At 39.2% G+C, this 14,531-nt stretch overlaps 1 protein-coding gene across 1 annotated transcript in view; it reads right to left on the bottom strand.

The window, feature by feature from the left end:
• Positions 1-14,531, bottom strand: part of EPB41L3 (erythrocyte membrane protein band 4.1 like 3) — a 61,109-nt gene that overhangs the window by 14,142 nt on the left and 32,436 nt on the right. The window contains exons 9-13 of the mRNA XM_062501013.1: positions 12,952-13,104; positions 10,829-10,926; positions 9,318-9,493; positions 7,005-7,171; positions 2,928-3,494 (exon numbers count right to left, since the gene is read on the bottom strand). Of these exons, the coding sequence (XP_062356997.1) occupies positions 2,928-3,494; positions 7,005-7,171; positions 9,318-9,493; positions 10,829-10,926; positions 12,952-13,104 (1,161 nt within the window). The remainder of the gene's footprint in view (positions 1-2,927; positions 3,495-7,004; positions 7,172-9,317; positions 9,494-10,828; positions 10,927-12,951; positions 13,105-14,531) is intronic.

Here is a 14,531-nt window from a genome sequence, read left to right as displayed (position 1 = left end):
TAATGATTTTCTGTGGTCCTTAGATAATCTAAAGTAACTCAGGCAGGCAATTTAAAGCCAGGACAACACATCTCATCCTCCAATCACATCAATATGAACAAGAACAAAAGAACAACCTACTGGTGGATGGAGTAATAGTCTTGACTTTGAATTTCCTCCAATCTTTTGATATTTTCTGACAACTCCAGTTTCATAAGACAATGCTTTGGTTTTTTTTCATTGATTTGTTTTTTATTCTTTGAAGAGTTTGTATTGTTTGTATGACAGACAGAAGAATAAACAAGCATTTTGCACTACTTGCTAAGTGCATGAGTGCAAGCTAAATGAAAATTTTCAAGCCATGACCATTCTTGAGAGAGACTGCATTTATTTTTAAATGGAAGTATAATGTCGAAGCAGTATATTAGGCTGGTCCAATTGCTTTCACTAAAGTGCCAGAAAATTGTTTCTTTATTAACAAAGGATCTCATGTCTTTACAACATTATAGGCGATTGTAAAGGTATGGCAATAGAAAAAAAAATGCATTGTCACTCCTATTTACAAAAAAAATAAAAAAGAAAAAAAGAAAAAAGAAAAAAAAAGAGGGATTAATGAATCTAGGCATTTTAAAAGAACTAAAAATTGTGCCAAGGTATTGTAACACAAGTCTTGCACATAAGGTTCATTCATGAACTTGAAGTCAATCAAAAATTAGCTGCTAAGGTAAAAATACAGAGGCCAATGAATTCCAAGAATTGAGATTCTGTCTTTGAGTGCATGGACTGACTCCAGATACATAGGTCAAGGGAGAGTAAGCTCAACAATGTACGACATTGGTTCTGGATACTGGCTGTAGTCTTCTGCATCTCTGCGTGCAATCTTTTGTGAACTGTGGGGGCAGGAAAGGTTCCTATTTCTTTTGCCATAAGTGGAATGAAATCCTAAATGAAGTATAAAACTTGCTTTATTGCAACATACATGTCTGCTAATAAGCCAATCAACAGCCATGGAGTTGAAGTCAGCATTACTGAATTACTTGAAATAAAGATCTGGGGGTATCACAGAGCAGGGAATGCTGAGTTAAGGCTGAGCAAGCCACTCCTCTGGAGTGAAGAGTAAGACAGGCCAGGCTCAGCTCCAAGATGAGCTGAGGTACAGCTGAGGTAGGGCTGGTGGGCAGGCGAGGGCTGGAGCAGGACAGAAGGCAGCTTCTCCTGACGTGCTGTGGCTGCACCTCTCCTACCTTGCGATCGTAATTGCTGTGATTTGTTTTGCCAATGTAATGCAGACATGCCCGAGTTTAAAACATATTCACTTTCATGCAATATTTTGAACAAGATATACCCCGTGGATTAGGCACAAGTCTGTGTTATCTGCCAGGAAGCACTGCCAGAGTAATCACCCTCATAAAAGAGATATACTAAAAAGCCTATTTTCGATGTTTTCGTGCTCAATACTTCCTAACTTTACTAATAAAAAGAAGTGCTCATTTCTGAAAGAGGAACAGACTAATGTATTACATAAACACTGTCTCATTATTGCCTCTAGAGCTGGAACTACATTAAGGCTGTTATTCCTATTAGATTAATCCAAGTGAAGAGCTAATGTAAATTGAGACTTAAATGCTGTCTCAAAATGAGGACAAGAAATGAGACAGCAGCATTTTGGATGCCTTTTATCAGAAACTGCACATTATTTTTTAGTTGTAAGGCACCACAGAGCCAAAAGCATCTAAAGACAATGTTTTTACAAGACAAATTGATGTGACTTTTGGCTTTCCATAAAAATGAAGTGAAATCCTGCACCAAGTTTACAAAACAAACAGCCGCAGATGACAAAATTCAAGCTGGTTTATTGAACAGAGCTACTGCAATGGACTATCAACAAGTGGTCAAGGTGGTTTTTTACAGGGTCTGCAGCTATCTGATCTGGGTTTGTTTTCTTTATATACAAAGCAAAACCATACTTTTCTATTTAAAGTTGAAGAAGAAAATAGAAAATCAAGGAAAACCTGAACTCATTATTTTATTCTGTAATCAAAGAATAATCCAGCTACAGCAAAAACTGAGATGTCAGTTACTCTTTTACTTAAGCATATTCCTTTCCTACCTCTGGATATACCATCACATCCACAGAACCAGAACCACTGCAGACTCCTACTGCCTGTGATGACCCTGGTGGCTTGAGGCATCAGTTTTGGCAGTGCTAATCTAACACTGCAAATGTCAAGACATCCCACGTGGTATGCTCCCACAACAGCTGCAGAACTGCTGTCCCAATCTGACCCTTTGCTGATACATTGGATTTAACCATGGGAAAACAATTTAGTCTGCAGCAGAGATGGGATCAAGGCTGAAAATTGAGATCCAGGTTTTGCTGGACCAGAACTGTGGGGTTCAGCTACAGCTGATAGCCCTTTGCAAAAAAGCTGAGTCCATCTGGACTTGGAACATACAGAAGATGGCGAGGGTGCTTATCATTGTTGGGTAGCTAGTCATATAAATAAATATAAATACATATGCAAATATTTGCAAGCTTCAGTAATTATGCAGAAAATTACACTTAATACCTATGATTTAGATAACTATTCTAACCCTAGTATAAACTGATAGAGGGAAGAAAAAGATCTTATCATTTATTGCAAATTACTTTGCATGAGCTGACACAGTTCAAGTCAAGCCTCTTCCACACAGTGTTGTGCCTAACCCTGGGCTCCAAGCTGTACTCCCAGCATGAAAAAAGAAAATAAAAAAGAGGAAGAGAAAAAAAAAACAAACCCAACCAAAAAACAACAAACCCCAAACAAAAAAAAAAAGAACCCTTCTAACATATCAAGACAGACAGAAAGGAGGCTCTGAAAGTAGGACCACTATTGCAGCAATCTAACACTGGTTAGGACTGAAGCACTGAACACGAAAAAGAGTGTGTTCGATGCCGAGGTACACACCTCTTCCTCTGAACTGTCACTCAGGTCATTGGCAAGTGAGGCACTCAAGGAGGCCGCCTTGGGCTCCAGGTAGCAGAGGCACATAGCCAGAGGAAAGGAGAGAGTGAGGGCGTATGGCACTGAGAAAGAGGCAGAGAGCAGAAAGAAAAAAATGAAGAGGAAGCAAGGCACGAGGGAGGGGGAGCGGATGGGGAGGTAGTGCTGCACACTGGCAGGCAGGAGGTTGGTTTCAGAGAGGTTAGGGAGCGACAGGTAGCCATCATCATCCAGGAGGGAAGGAAATGACTCTGGAAGTTGCAAGGAGAAGGAAAACAGTGTTCCGCCTTTGCCAGCTTTTTGCTTGTAGCCAAAAGCCATGTCTTGCTCGGCGGAGCAAACTCTCCCCTTTCTGTCAGAGTCTGGCTCCAACTCGCTGTGTTTGGGAGTGCTCTCTTTGGGGGCCTCACAGCCTAAGGACTTTGTCCGAGTGCTCTCCTTGCATCTCCTGCGAAGCTTGGCTGAAGATACATGGGGGCCAGGCTGAGAGGATGGCGAGGAGTGGTGGGAGTCAGTGCCAAGCAAAGATGGCTGGTGACAGAGAAAGAGCAGCAAACAAGGCGCAAAAGCAAAAGGACAAAAAGAAAACTGTAATTAGTTAATTTTCTTCTGTGATGATAAATAATATATATATTATATATAAAATTATAAACAGTATTTTAAAACCACAGCTTTCCACTGAATTGAACAGTGCATGTTCCCATGCCGCACACCACAGGTATTAGTGAATCACGCTTCCAGCTTACAAAAGGCAACTTCTTGATTCAACATTTGTCTATTCCTCTGCAGCACAGGATTTACATAAAGGCCTCCATGGCCACATAGGAAGCCTGAGGTGCTGCCAATTTCCACTTACTGAACGATTGGTTTCCAATCAAGAAGAGTTTTCAAATGTGAAGTACATAGAAAGCAACAAAGAAGGAAACATATTTCTAATACCAGCACTATTTGTGACAGCATTCTTGTGGTCAGGAGGAGATCTGGTGTGGGCCAGATGCTTCCCAGCTATGCCTTGGACAACCTCAGCAATAATAATTAAAACTCCAAGGACTTTAAATTCCTCTACTGCAATATTTAAGAAAAAAAAAATCCAGAGCCCAAACCAAATTAAAACACATTGTTGTTTGGTGGGGGGAGCAGAAATCCATTCATCAGCTGCCCTTGATGGAAAAAAACAGCCTGACAGTTATCCCAGCATCCAGTTCCTCAGTACAGCTCCCACCACTGGCCTCTGGTGGGTATTCCCACAGCCCTGCCCTCATCTCTGCTCACTGTGAGCCCAAGCAGGCACTGCTGGGGGCTCACCCTCTCCCAGCCCCTCCACGCTGCCACCTCTTCGGCCGTACTCTGAAAGAAGGGAGCTGAGACTTGTGGCTCAGCAAAACCCATCATCTCTCACTGGGCATCTAAAGGGTGGGTGGCTAGAGAGAGGTCCTTGCCCCACACAGCCACATCTCATAATCGAAAGGTGACTCTTTACCCACAGTGAAGAGGCAAAAGCACCCCCTATGCTTTTGCTACAAGTTTTACCACAATGCCAAGAATACAGGCTACCAGCAATCAGGATTTGCTTTGATATGTCACTTGTAGGGCATTCAACTGGCCTTTCAAGTCATTTGAGGACAAAAAATTGGTAGTAAGAGGGAGGTGATTCAGCAGAAATGGTGAATGTCATTTCACATGATCCCTGCGAGCAGACACCACTACTCTTTAGAAGGACAAAAAGCCACTGGCATCACCAGAATGCATACCCCAGTTCAACACATCGGCCACAATACTGATGGATCAGAGATGTTTTGGCCAAAATCCACTAGGTGCATGTATCTGAGGTGGCCCACTGGATCCATGACCAAACCATAAGTGCCTGAGCTCCTCCATCCATAGTGCACCTCCCCAAGGAGCCATAACAGACATTTCACTTTCACTTCAAGCTCCCAAAAGCAAAATTACTTTAAAGCCACAACAGCATTTTTCTCCAGTTCAGCTGGTGTTGAACTGGAGGCAAAAAAGCAGATTCAAGTTTTAGACACAGGTTGTTATTAAGCCTGAACTTTACTAGGTATATTAATGATGGAAATGGGACGTAAGCCAAGTAATTACATGGAACAATGCTTTTCTTCCCCTTTAATATTTTCCTTTCTCCTTTCTCTAACAATCTATCAGTTCAACGAATCTGTATTCCCAAACTAAGCAATCAGAACCAAGCCTAGCTTCAAACTACTTACAGAAGTCTTTATGGGTTTAATGCAGTAAGCTCAAGTCAAAATTTAATGCTGATGGACTCACAGTTTTTTTTTTTGTGTGTGTGTGTGCATTAAATGCACACAAAAAATTGCAACTTCTCCTTATATTGTAAAGACCAAACTCCAAAGTAAATGTATTCTTTTCTAATACAGACTCTTCACTTAATGACATCTTTACAGTGTTAATATTTAGAATAACTTCTGGTACTTAAATACAGATGGATAAAACAAAGGTAGAATGTCTTAATGGAAAAGCTGAAAACATATCTAAAACATCTATATGCCCTTAAAAAGGGATTTGATTTCAAGCTTGTCTTGTGCTTCTTGAGACGTTCTTTTTATGATGACAGACAAATCTGTTAGCAGGTCCATGTGGAAGCAGGGCTGAGATCTCTGTAGGATTACAGAACTGAAACTCTGTTTATGATGGTTTAAACAGAATTCATCTCTTGAGTGGGGGTAAAAATCAATCATTTGTGCATATTTAAGTTCCATCAAATTAGTCTTCTAAAATAACTTTGAATATTTCTAGCCATATCTAAGGAATAGCTAGATGATCTTCAAAATGCAACTGATCCTGCCATTGACTTAAATTAATGAACACTTGGAACAGAACCAGCTTCTGTTGGATGTTTTCTAAATATTTGATTTTCATCATTCTTTCTCCACGTGTAAAGTAATGGAAGTACAAGAAGACCACAGTTAAATTCTGTAGAGATTATCTTTTAAATGCTACAATTACAGCACACACTTTCAAAAGAAAACCTTTTCCCACTGGCAATTTCAGTAACTCAATTTGTGTCTGGTTTTCAGTACCTTAACTGCATTTCTTTTTGAGGACTTGATACTTTCACTATGTAGTTCATCCTGGCCTCATACGATAAAGCTAAAAGTTCAGGTTCTAACATTTGCCTGCTTGAGAGTTCTGTGGATGTATATATATATATATCAAGGCTTTTCTTCCTAAAATATGAGAGTAAACCTTATTTGTTTAGCAAGTGCAATCCACAGTACAGTTTTTGAAGGTTATTCAACCATATTTCTCCTCACTATCAATCTCTATTCATTATTTTCTCCATCCTCCTTTTTGGTTTGCCCTGTATTAATATCTCAGTAGATATTAGACACAACCATGTGTGTATGTGTGTGTGTGGTGGTGGTGGGATTGAAGATGATGAGGGATGATTCAGATTTATCAACTGAGAAGAGAACCATCAATAAAAACTGCTTTCTTCCACACGAACTTCAAACAAATGAAGCAAATGCTTTTGTAAGCCAGAAAAGAAAATTGCTTATAACAGCAGATTAATATCTGGAAGTTAATAGAGAAAAAATGCCCACTGAAATTCATGCAAGGAAACAGTGTTATGAGAAGTATAAGAACAGTTTAAAGCACAGAGCTTCATACAAGAATACAGAACTATTTTGTTGCTTTGTCAAAATAAAAAACCAGGATGGTCATACTAAAGTCAAAATATGACCGGATACCAGAAGAACAAACATGCACTGCCAGGCTGCTTCTGGTCATTTCCTAAAGAGCTGTTGAATGCTGTGTGAAAAACATCTTTCTGACTGTTAAACATATTTCAAAAAACAGTCCAAGGCAGAAACTAACTTTTACAACATCATATGAAAACTGAAAGGACTACAAAAACACTGATTCAAGACATGTATATATACATAGTATAGTTCCTTTCACAGAACTATTTCTTCTTTCTCCCCCCATCTTTAAAAATTCTGTGCTTTTCCAAGCACTCTCCAGGCAGCCCTGTTTAATACAAAACCCTGAAAATTCTACCTTGGTGTCATGGCGTATTGCTGAAATTGGGGTGACTTCCTCTGCTCTCTTCTTTTTGCCCTCTTCATCATCTTTGTCCTCTTCTGTCTTTTTCTCTGGAGTCACAGTGGTTATCAAGTTGGTCTGAGAGATGCCCTTTGTTGTGGCGTACTGGCCAGTACCAACCTCTGCAGCAGACACAGAATCCTTCATGTACATTTCATGGTTTTCATTCACTGATGCTAAAAGCAAATATTTAAAGAGGAAAAATCTGAAATAGCTTTTGCTGAGAAGCTGCACAAAATTAAAAAAGCTGGTTCAGAAAAACATTTGAAATAATGCTCAGAACAGAACTGTGTCATGTTTCAGGAAACCAGAAGCATGTGCATACATTTAAATAAACTGTTTACTTGAAATTAAACTCATGGCTTTTATATGCATACGCATATATTATGGATATGTATACACACATCACTGTAGCTAATGTGTGCATTACACAGTTGTTAAATGCAAGCAAGCCATTAAAACTACTACAGTAGTAAAACACTAGACAAAAAAAAGCAACGCGTTGCCACAGTTATCAGGCAGGAAACATAAGGAGAACCAGCTATGACATCAGCCATGGGGGTGGAAGAGATGTGTTTTTTTAAAATCTGTCAGAATATAAAAACGCAGATCAAATGCAGATTTAGTAATGTGCTGCATTACAGAAAATGACAATATTGATATAATACAGGCATAATACCTGAGAAATAAGAAATGTGATCCTTGCATTATTGAGTAGTAAAGTCTGCCAGTTAATTGAGCTCATTATCCTAAAAAATTCTGTGAAGTGATGACATTTAGTTCAGTGGATCCAAACAGAATATTTTAGGATGCAAGTGCTCAATAATTAATTTGACTTAAATATATAAAAGTTATTTTGAAAGAAATAGTACCTTTGCAGATAGAATGTAATTAAAACTTTAACATATGCCAAGACCCTGCTCTTCACTACTTCACTACTAATTTCTAAACCAATAGGAATAGTCATATTTATAAACTCACATCTGTAACAAACGACAGAGTCTTAGTCACAATGTAAGCACAATGCAGAATGTTACAGACACATATTCCTTATGGTAACAACGCTAGTGAAGAGATCATAAGCATTGATTTAAAAAAACAAAAAACAACCTTTCCCCCATTGGCACTTAGGCAAATTAACATCATAAAAGCCTTGCAGAATAAGGCAAAGCATTTCAGTAGTCTCTTGGGATTAAGTTTAGGAGGCAGGAGAAAGCAAAGGGAGTAGAGGGAGACATCTTGTTTAGATGTTTCAAACAAAAATAATGCAGAAGGATAATTTCTAGCTTGAAACACATGCACAGCAATCAGGTCACCAGTTGCTTGGTAACAAGAAGCGCTTCAGAATTATAAGATTCCAAAATAATTAATGACAAGCAGCACCTTTAGAGGGAGAGGAAAAGGCTTGTCACTTATACTTTTAAATCAAGATTTCTCCCCATCCCACCACCAACTATACTCAACGAAATTTGTGATATTCTGCAAGAGAATTCACCTTTTTTTTTTAATTGGTAATGAATCTGGGTATAATGGCAGTCGGGTTTTTTTCTACAAAAATAAACTACAAAAGTAAAACCAAAGTCTTTTTACTCAACAGCTGACAACAGTAATAGCTGATGACAGCAGCTGATACTCTGAACTACACACTGATTTAACCAAAGTCAGCAGCAGAACCATGGCCTCGATGAACCAAGGATAAAAGAGGAAGGATGTACTATTAACCTATGTATGTTACTCTCCATTTCATACCTTCAAAAGTAACGGACGAAAAAAATCTCTTAGTGCTAATTAGTGAAGGATGTGAGGTAATTGGATTCAAGTGTTATAGCTCAAGGGAAATAATTAATAATTTCTGGATTGTAACAGACTTGAGTCAAAAACCTACACAGCAGAAAATCTCAGATTCAACCAAAACCCAAACAGTCACTCAAACCCAGAAGAAGTGTTGAAGCCTGACTTTCTTGGGCAGAGAGGTCCAATCCATCCTTCCCCAAAGCAGGGAAGCAGATACGAGGCCAAGGACAGAGGCTCTGTGAAGAGTGGGCTCCAAAGGACATCCTCCAGCCAAATACTTTGTAAGCACCACAGCAGTACATTTAGCATGGAAATTCTCTGCACCCTCCTCTACCCCTGCACTGAACGTGCAGGTACTCACCACCTCCACTCATCCAAATCTCAAGGAGAGGGGATGATGAGGTTTATACCTAATCTAAAGCAGTGACCACTGTGATGAGAATTTTTTGACAAAACCAGTTTGGAGGACCTTACCCCCATCTAAGCTGCGAGACATGGTGTAACGTTTGCTAGAGGACCGCTCAAAGTAAGGTGCAGGACGGTCTATGAGGGCACTGGCTCTTCTCGTCTGGGCCTGTGTCCGTCCACTGTAGCGAAACTTGGAGCCCAGCGTGAGGAACTTCTTTGGAGGTGCTTCTGGCAGCAGGAGCCTAAAACACACCAAGCAATGCACCTGTTATTCCCCCTCCCCCAAAATCCACTGTTTCTGCAGAGGAGAGAAGACGACTCTTGGGTATCACTCTCCATCGTAACCTGTGCCTCACCGGTCTGTGGCTAAAAGAGAATCAAAGGATGCCTCTCATACAGCATGACAAAACCACTTAGCTAAAGCATTTGGAGATCTGAGTTCTTCCAAATAGGCAAGAATCACTCAGCTCCTTTATGCTTGAAAATCAGATTTATTATTTTCTGATTACCAAAACTAAGAATAAGGTTTTTCTTGTACCAGGGGCCCTGACTGGGTTGAGATGCAGATGTATCTCTTTGAATTTAACATGGTGATGTTATGCTGAGGACAGGGCCAGAAGTGATTTCCAGTGAATGACAGGCAGTTTTCATTCATAAGGGTGTAGACATTTTTCAGGTTTGAGCTCTGCCACCCTCTATTTTGGGCATGGTAGCTGGCTGAAGAAGCCATTCTCCTGCTATGGAATCTATGCTTCAGACATTGTTTTTTTATTAAGAATAAGAAAATACCCCAAAAATGCACATTCCATTTCTCTTTAGATCTTTTGCTGCTAAGACTGCATTTCATCTGAATGTACAGACAGCTTGAACCCACAGTTTAAGAAAGGAGGGAAATTCTTCAGTACTCCCAAGCATTCCCCAGAGAGGATTCTTAAGCACTGGACACCCTTTCAAACTGTTGAAAATCTCACCCTTTTGGGTTTCCCTTGGTAAATATATTTTTTAATGACAATCTTAGCACAAACTAATTACAGCACTTATTTCACTATCCCAAAATTTCTTCTGTTCTTAGAAGTCAAGAAAATAGCTTCTGAATTCCTTAGTAATCCAAAAATTACAGCTATGGGTTGGGTATTCTAGGTGACCAAAAAAACCCATGACTTACTACTGTCTGTACTTTCATATATAATTAATTTAAAATATTCTTCTTTTTTCAACTCTTACCCATATCCCCCAGCAATCTTCCATATAAGTTGTTCTCCCTATGCAAGCTTATATGCAGTAGTGCAGCAGATCCTTCATCTCCTTAATTATAGCAGCTGATAATATCGTGGCACAGATAAAGCAAAATTATTAATTAGGACCATATGGTAATTTTAAGCAGTATCTATCTGAAACAGGATGAATAATTTGCATGCAACATCTCAAATTTTGAAAAAGCAATACCTTCCTTATCTGCTCAGAGGTACCTCATGATAAAAAAGACAAATTGATTTGAAGGTTTTTGTCTCTGCTGACAGAATTGATATTTTCTGCTGTGTTTTATATCACACCTTTAGGAAAAGAAATCCACATACCTGAAAAATGTATGGTGTTCAACACACACTTTCCATAAGCGCTTTGCAGCACGGTGATTTGGCAACTTAAACCCAATAGTGCTTTCAAACTGCTCAAACTAGGTAGGAAAAAAGAATAAGTATGTTTTTGGTGCTGTGCATCTACTTTTAAACAGTGTACACAGGTTCATCCTCATTTCTTCCATCTGTATCACCTCATTGCAAGGGTGAATGTATATGCTCAGGTATATAACCACATATATAAATATTCTACAGAAAGGATTCTGGGAAAGAAGTTGTGCATCATAATTTGTGGCAGCCTTTGAGAATCATTTCTGGGGGGAAACGTTGGTCATGAGCAAGATATTTCTTATGGTTACAGTGATGTTTTATACCCTATAGTAACAAAGAGATCAGTTAAGACTAGGGAGACTTCTGAGAAAACATCATTCAAGTATTTTACCCTGTTGATTTATTTTCACCAGATTAAATTACAATGGGAAACCTAGTAGTAGCTGGAGGTGACCAGCAGTCTTCAGGGACTGATTTGGTTTTACACAGTCTTAGATTAAGGATATTTACAGAGAAATTACTACTGTTAGTAAATCACAGTGGTTAGAACTAATTCATTTGAGGGGGGTGGGAGGGTGGGGGGCAAGACAGGTAATTGAAAAGAGTTGTCCAGAGATACAAAGAGAGCTCTTTAGATTGTGCTGCAAATTTCATATTTCAGATGCAGAAGCTGTGCCAGCTATATCTACGGTAGCATGTTGATGGCTACAGATAGCTGAGTAGATAAAATACAGTTGCTGTGCTGGGGAAAGGTAGACAGAAGGGCATTTGTAAGGAAGTCTGGATCCCTACAGAAGCTGACAGGGAAAGAAGGCAGGAAACAACAAAATAATAAAGATTATGTGGGATAGTGAATCACATTATCTCCAAATGTAATTTGGACAGAGGCTGCATTGATTATTTTACACACAGAACTACGACCTGGTCACAGGATACTATCTACCAAGACCAGCAGAGCTCAACAGGGTAGCAGTGGTGGAGAGCTTCAGTGCAGGCATTGGGAATGACTATTTGGGTTTTTAAAATTAAACGCAAGGCTGGAAATTTGGTTACTAGAACTGTGTCTGCTTAGGGACAGGAGATGTAGGTTTGTGGATTTCTAAAAAATGCTCAGCCCAAGGGGTGGGGAGCCCCAGCATGTTTCTCAGGTCAGTTATGAAGTTGGTTCTGGGGACATTATCTTCGTGGGAGAAATGCCAGTTCTCATCTAAGTGATTTCTGTCCTGCTATACAGCTCTTCATTCTAAATTGATATGGGGTTTTCATCTATCACAGGACAATTATTGCACTAGCAATGAAAATGGAAATCCTCCTTTGCCTGTGATGATCCTGAATTTCTCAAGAGTTATCATCCTTTAGGCCAGGTTGGATGGAGCTTTGAACAACCTGGTCTAGTGCTGCCCATGGCGGATGGGTTGGAACCATGTGGTCATTAAGGTCCCTTCCAACCCAAACCGTTCCATGATATCCACGATTTCTGGGTGAGCTCATGCTCAGCTCATGAGGTCGGTATTTGCTTCGCATCTGGCAGAGCCACGAGAGGGCACTCACTGTACGAGGTTTCATCACATCCCCTTCTCCAGGGCTAGAACAGGAATTCCTACAGGCCTGGGAGGGCTAATGTGTGCAGCTACACAAAATGCTCTAAATATTCTGGTCTGATATGTTTATAGAGTTTGATATGGCCTGTCATGGTGGGTCTCTACATCGCCTAGTGGGTGAGATAAATACCACTTTCATGTACAACATGAGGGAGGATAACAAGCTCTCCATGAATAAGCAATATGCTACTTAAATGCCCAAAGTATTCATAATATGGATGAGCTTTTAATGTGAAGATGGACATATTTATTCCTTACATTAGATCATGCATGTAAACAGAAAAAAGTTGTTTTTCACCTGTATTTTAAAGATATACCTAACCTTCCCTAAGAAAATTAGCGTAAAATAGGAAATATAAATGGAGAGGAATGTTAAAATCTTATAAGACAAAACAACAAATCAACAAATCAGTAAAAACTCATGTTTTTTTCAAGAGGTTCATCCACTTAGGAGAATCAGGATGCCCTTACCTCCCCTGGTCGGATTTTGATGTAGAAATTGTTCCTCTTGTAGGAAATTTTCAAAACCTTTGGCCAGGCAAATCTATTTATTCTGAGTCTGTCTCGATATATTAAGAGTCCACTTGCACAGACTCCTAGCATGATTTCCACTCCTTCGGAATCCTGGAATAGCAAGCAATGCACTTTGTTGAGTATTTCTATCCTTGCATCCTACCACGGATTCCTCTATTCCGTGTTTCTATCTGAGTTATGTCTTTTTAATGCATCAGCTGTAGTGACCTGATTTCTGAGCCCTACCCTACTCACTGAATGCATTCATGCAAATAATAGTAAGGTTGGGCAGGGTGAAGGAAACTCAGGGTTTCCAATGTTTCCTTACATTTTACAGACTCTGAAAGGAGAAGGGAAATTTTAGATGTCATTAAAAGAAATACATCAATCATATAGCAAAGTTTTATTAGCATAATAAAAAAGCATTATTAGCATAAATACCAGATTGAAAGTATGACAGCATACAAGTTTACTTCTCTTGGTATCACTCATCTCCATGACTAAGCCTTGTGAATCCTTAGATAAATTTTACTTCTGTAGTTTGCTCATCTTGGCTTTAGTAGGTTTGCTAGTTGCTTTAAGGCTTTTGCACCTTTGCTCAGTATTTTCACTTTGAAATGCCCCGTGGGCATAAAGTTGGGCATTTGGATGAGAGAAGATTATTTTTTAAAAGTGTGCAACTGTCCCTGTGCTATAACCTACGTTTGACAGGAGGCTGTAGCTCAGACACATTAGCACTACAAAAGATTTATCCACAATCTTATCAGAACATACCCATAAATATGTGGATTTTAAGTAAGAAATATAGATTTGTCTTTCTTTTAGAAGTCTTCAAACAGTCTAAAACCAATCTTCACTATCTTCTATCACTCTTTCTTTGTTTACTTGAGTACTAGTACTGATAGAGAAAAGAAGAATCCACCTTAAAATAACTGAGTTCCTCACAATTTTTTTTTAAAATAACCTAAAGTCAAAAAAGCCTGATCTCAGAAGCTTATGAAGATGTCACCCTATGATGACCAAGAAATGAATTCATCATTTTCCTCTGGTTTTCCCAGCCAGTTCTCTTTTAGGTATTCAGTGGAAATCTGATTACATTTAAAGACCAACACAATGGTATGCATGGTCAGTCATGATGAAAGAGCTACAGCACAGCTTGAAATGAAAAAAAAGTTTCAAAATCACAACATAGAAACAGTGGCATGAAGTCACTCCAGTATTACAAAACACACCAACAGAGGACATATGTTCTGACAATGATGGTATAACCACTTAAAGACAGATTTTTTTCTAAATACAGCTCATGTGTGGTATCACTGTCAGGCACTACAGAAAAGACAAAGCTAATATTTTTCAGTGTACTTCTGTTTCACTTTCCTAAGCAAAGAACAATGTCCAGATACAGTGAACACATTCTAAAAAATGAAGTCTCATTGCAGTAATCACACTGCCTGGTGAATGCCTGAAATGCAAGTGTGCTCATAGATGGAACATTTCTGTAGGTGCAAGCGGCTTCCTTTTTTCATACACTTTCTCAA

Source organism: Cinclus cinclus, chromosome 1 (genome assembly GCF_963662255.1).
Source record: "Cinclus cinclus chromosome 1, bCinCin1.1, whole genome shotgun sequence".
NCBI classification, from domain to species: domain Eukaryota; kingdom Metazoa; phylum Chordata; class Aves; order Passeriformes; family Cinclidae; genus Cinclus; species Cinclus cinclus.
The sequence above is the reverse complement of the archived record's forward strand: the minus strand, read 5'-3'. Positions and strand labels throughout refer to the sequence as shown.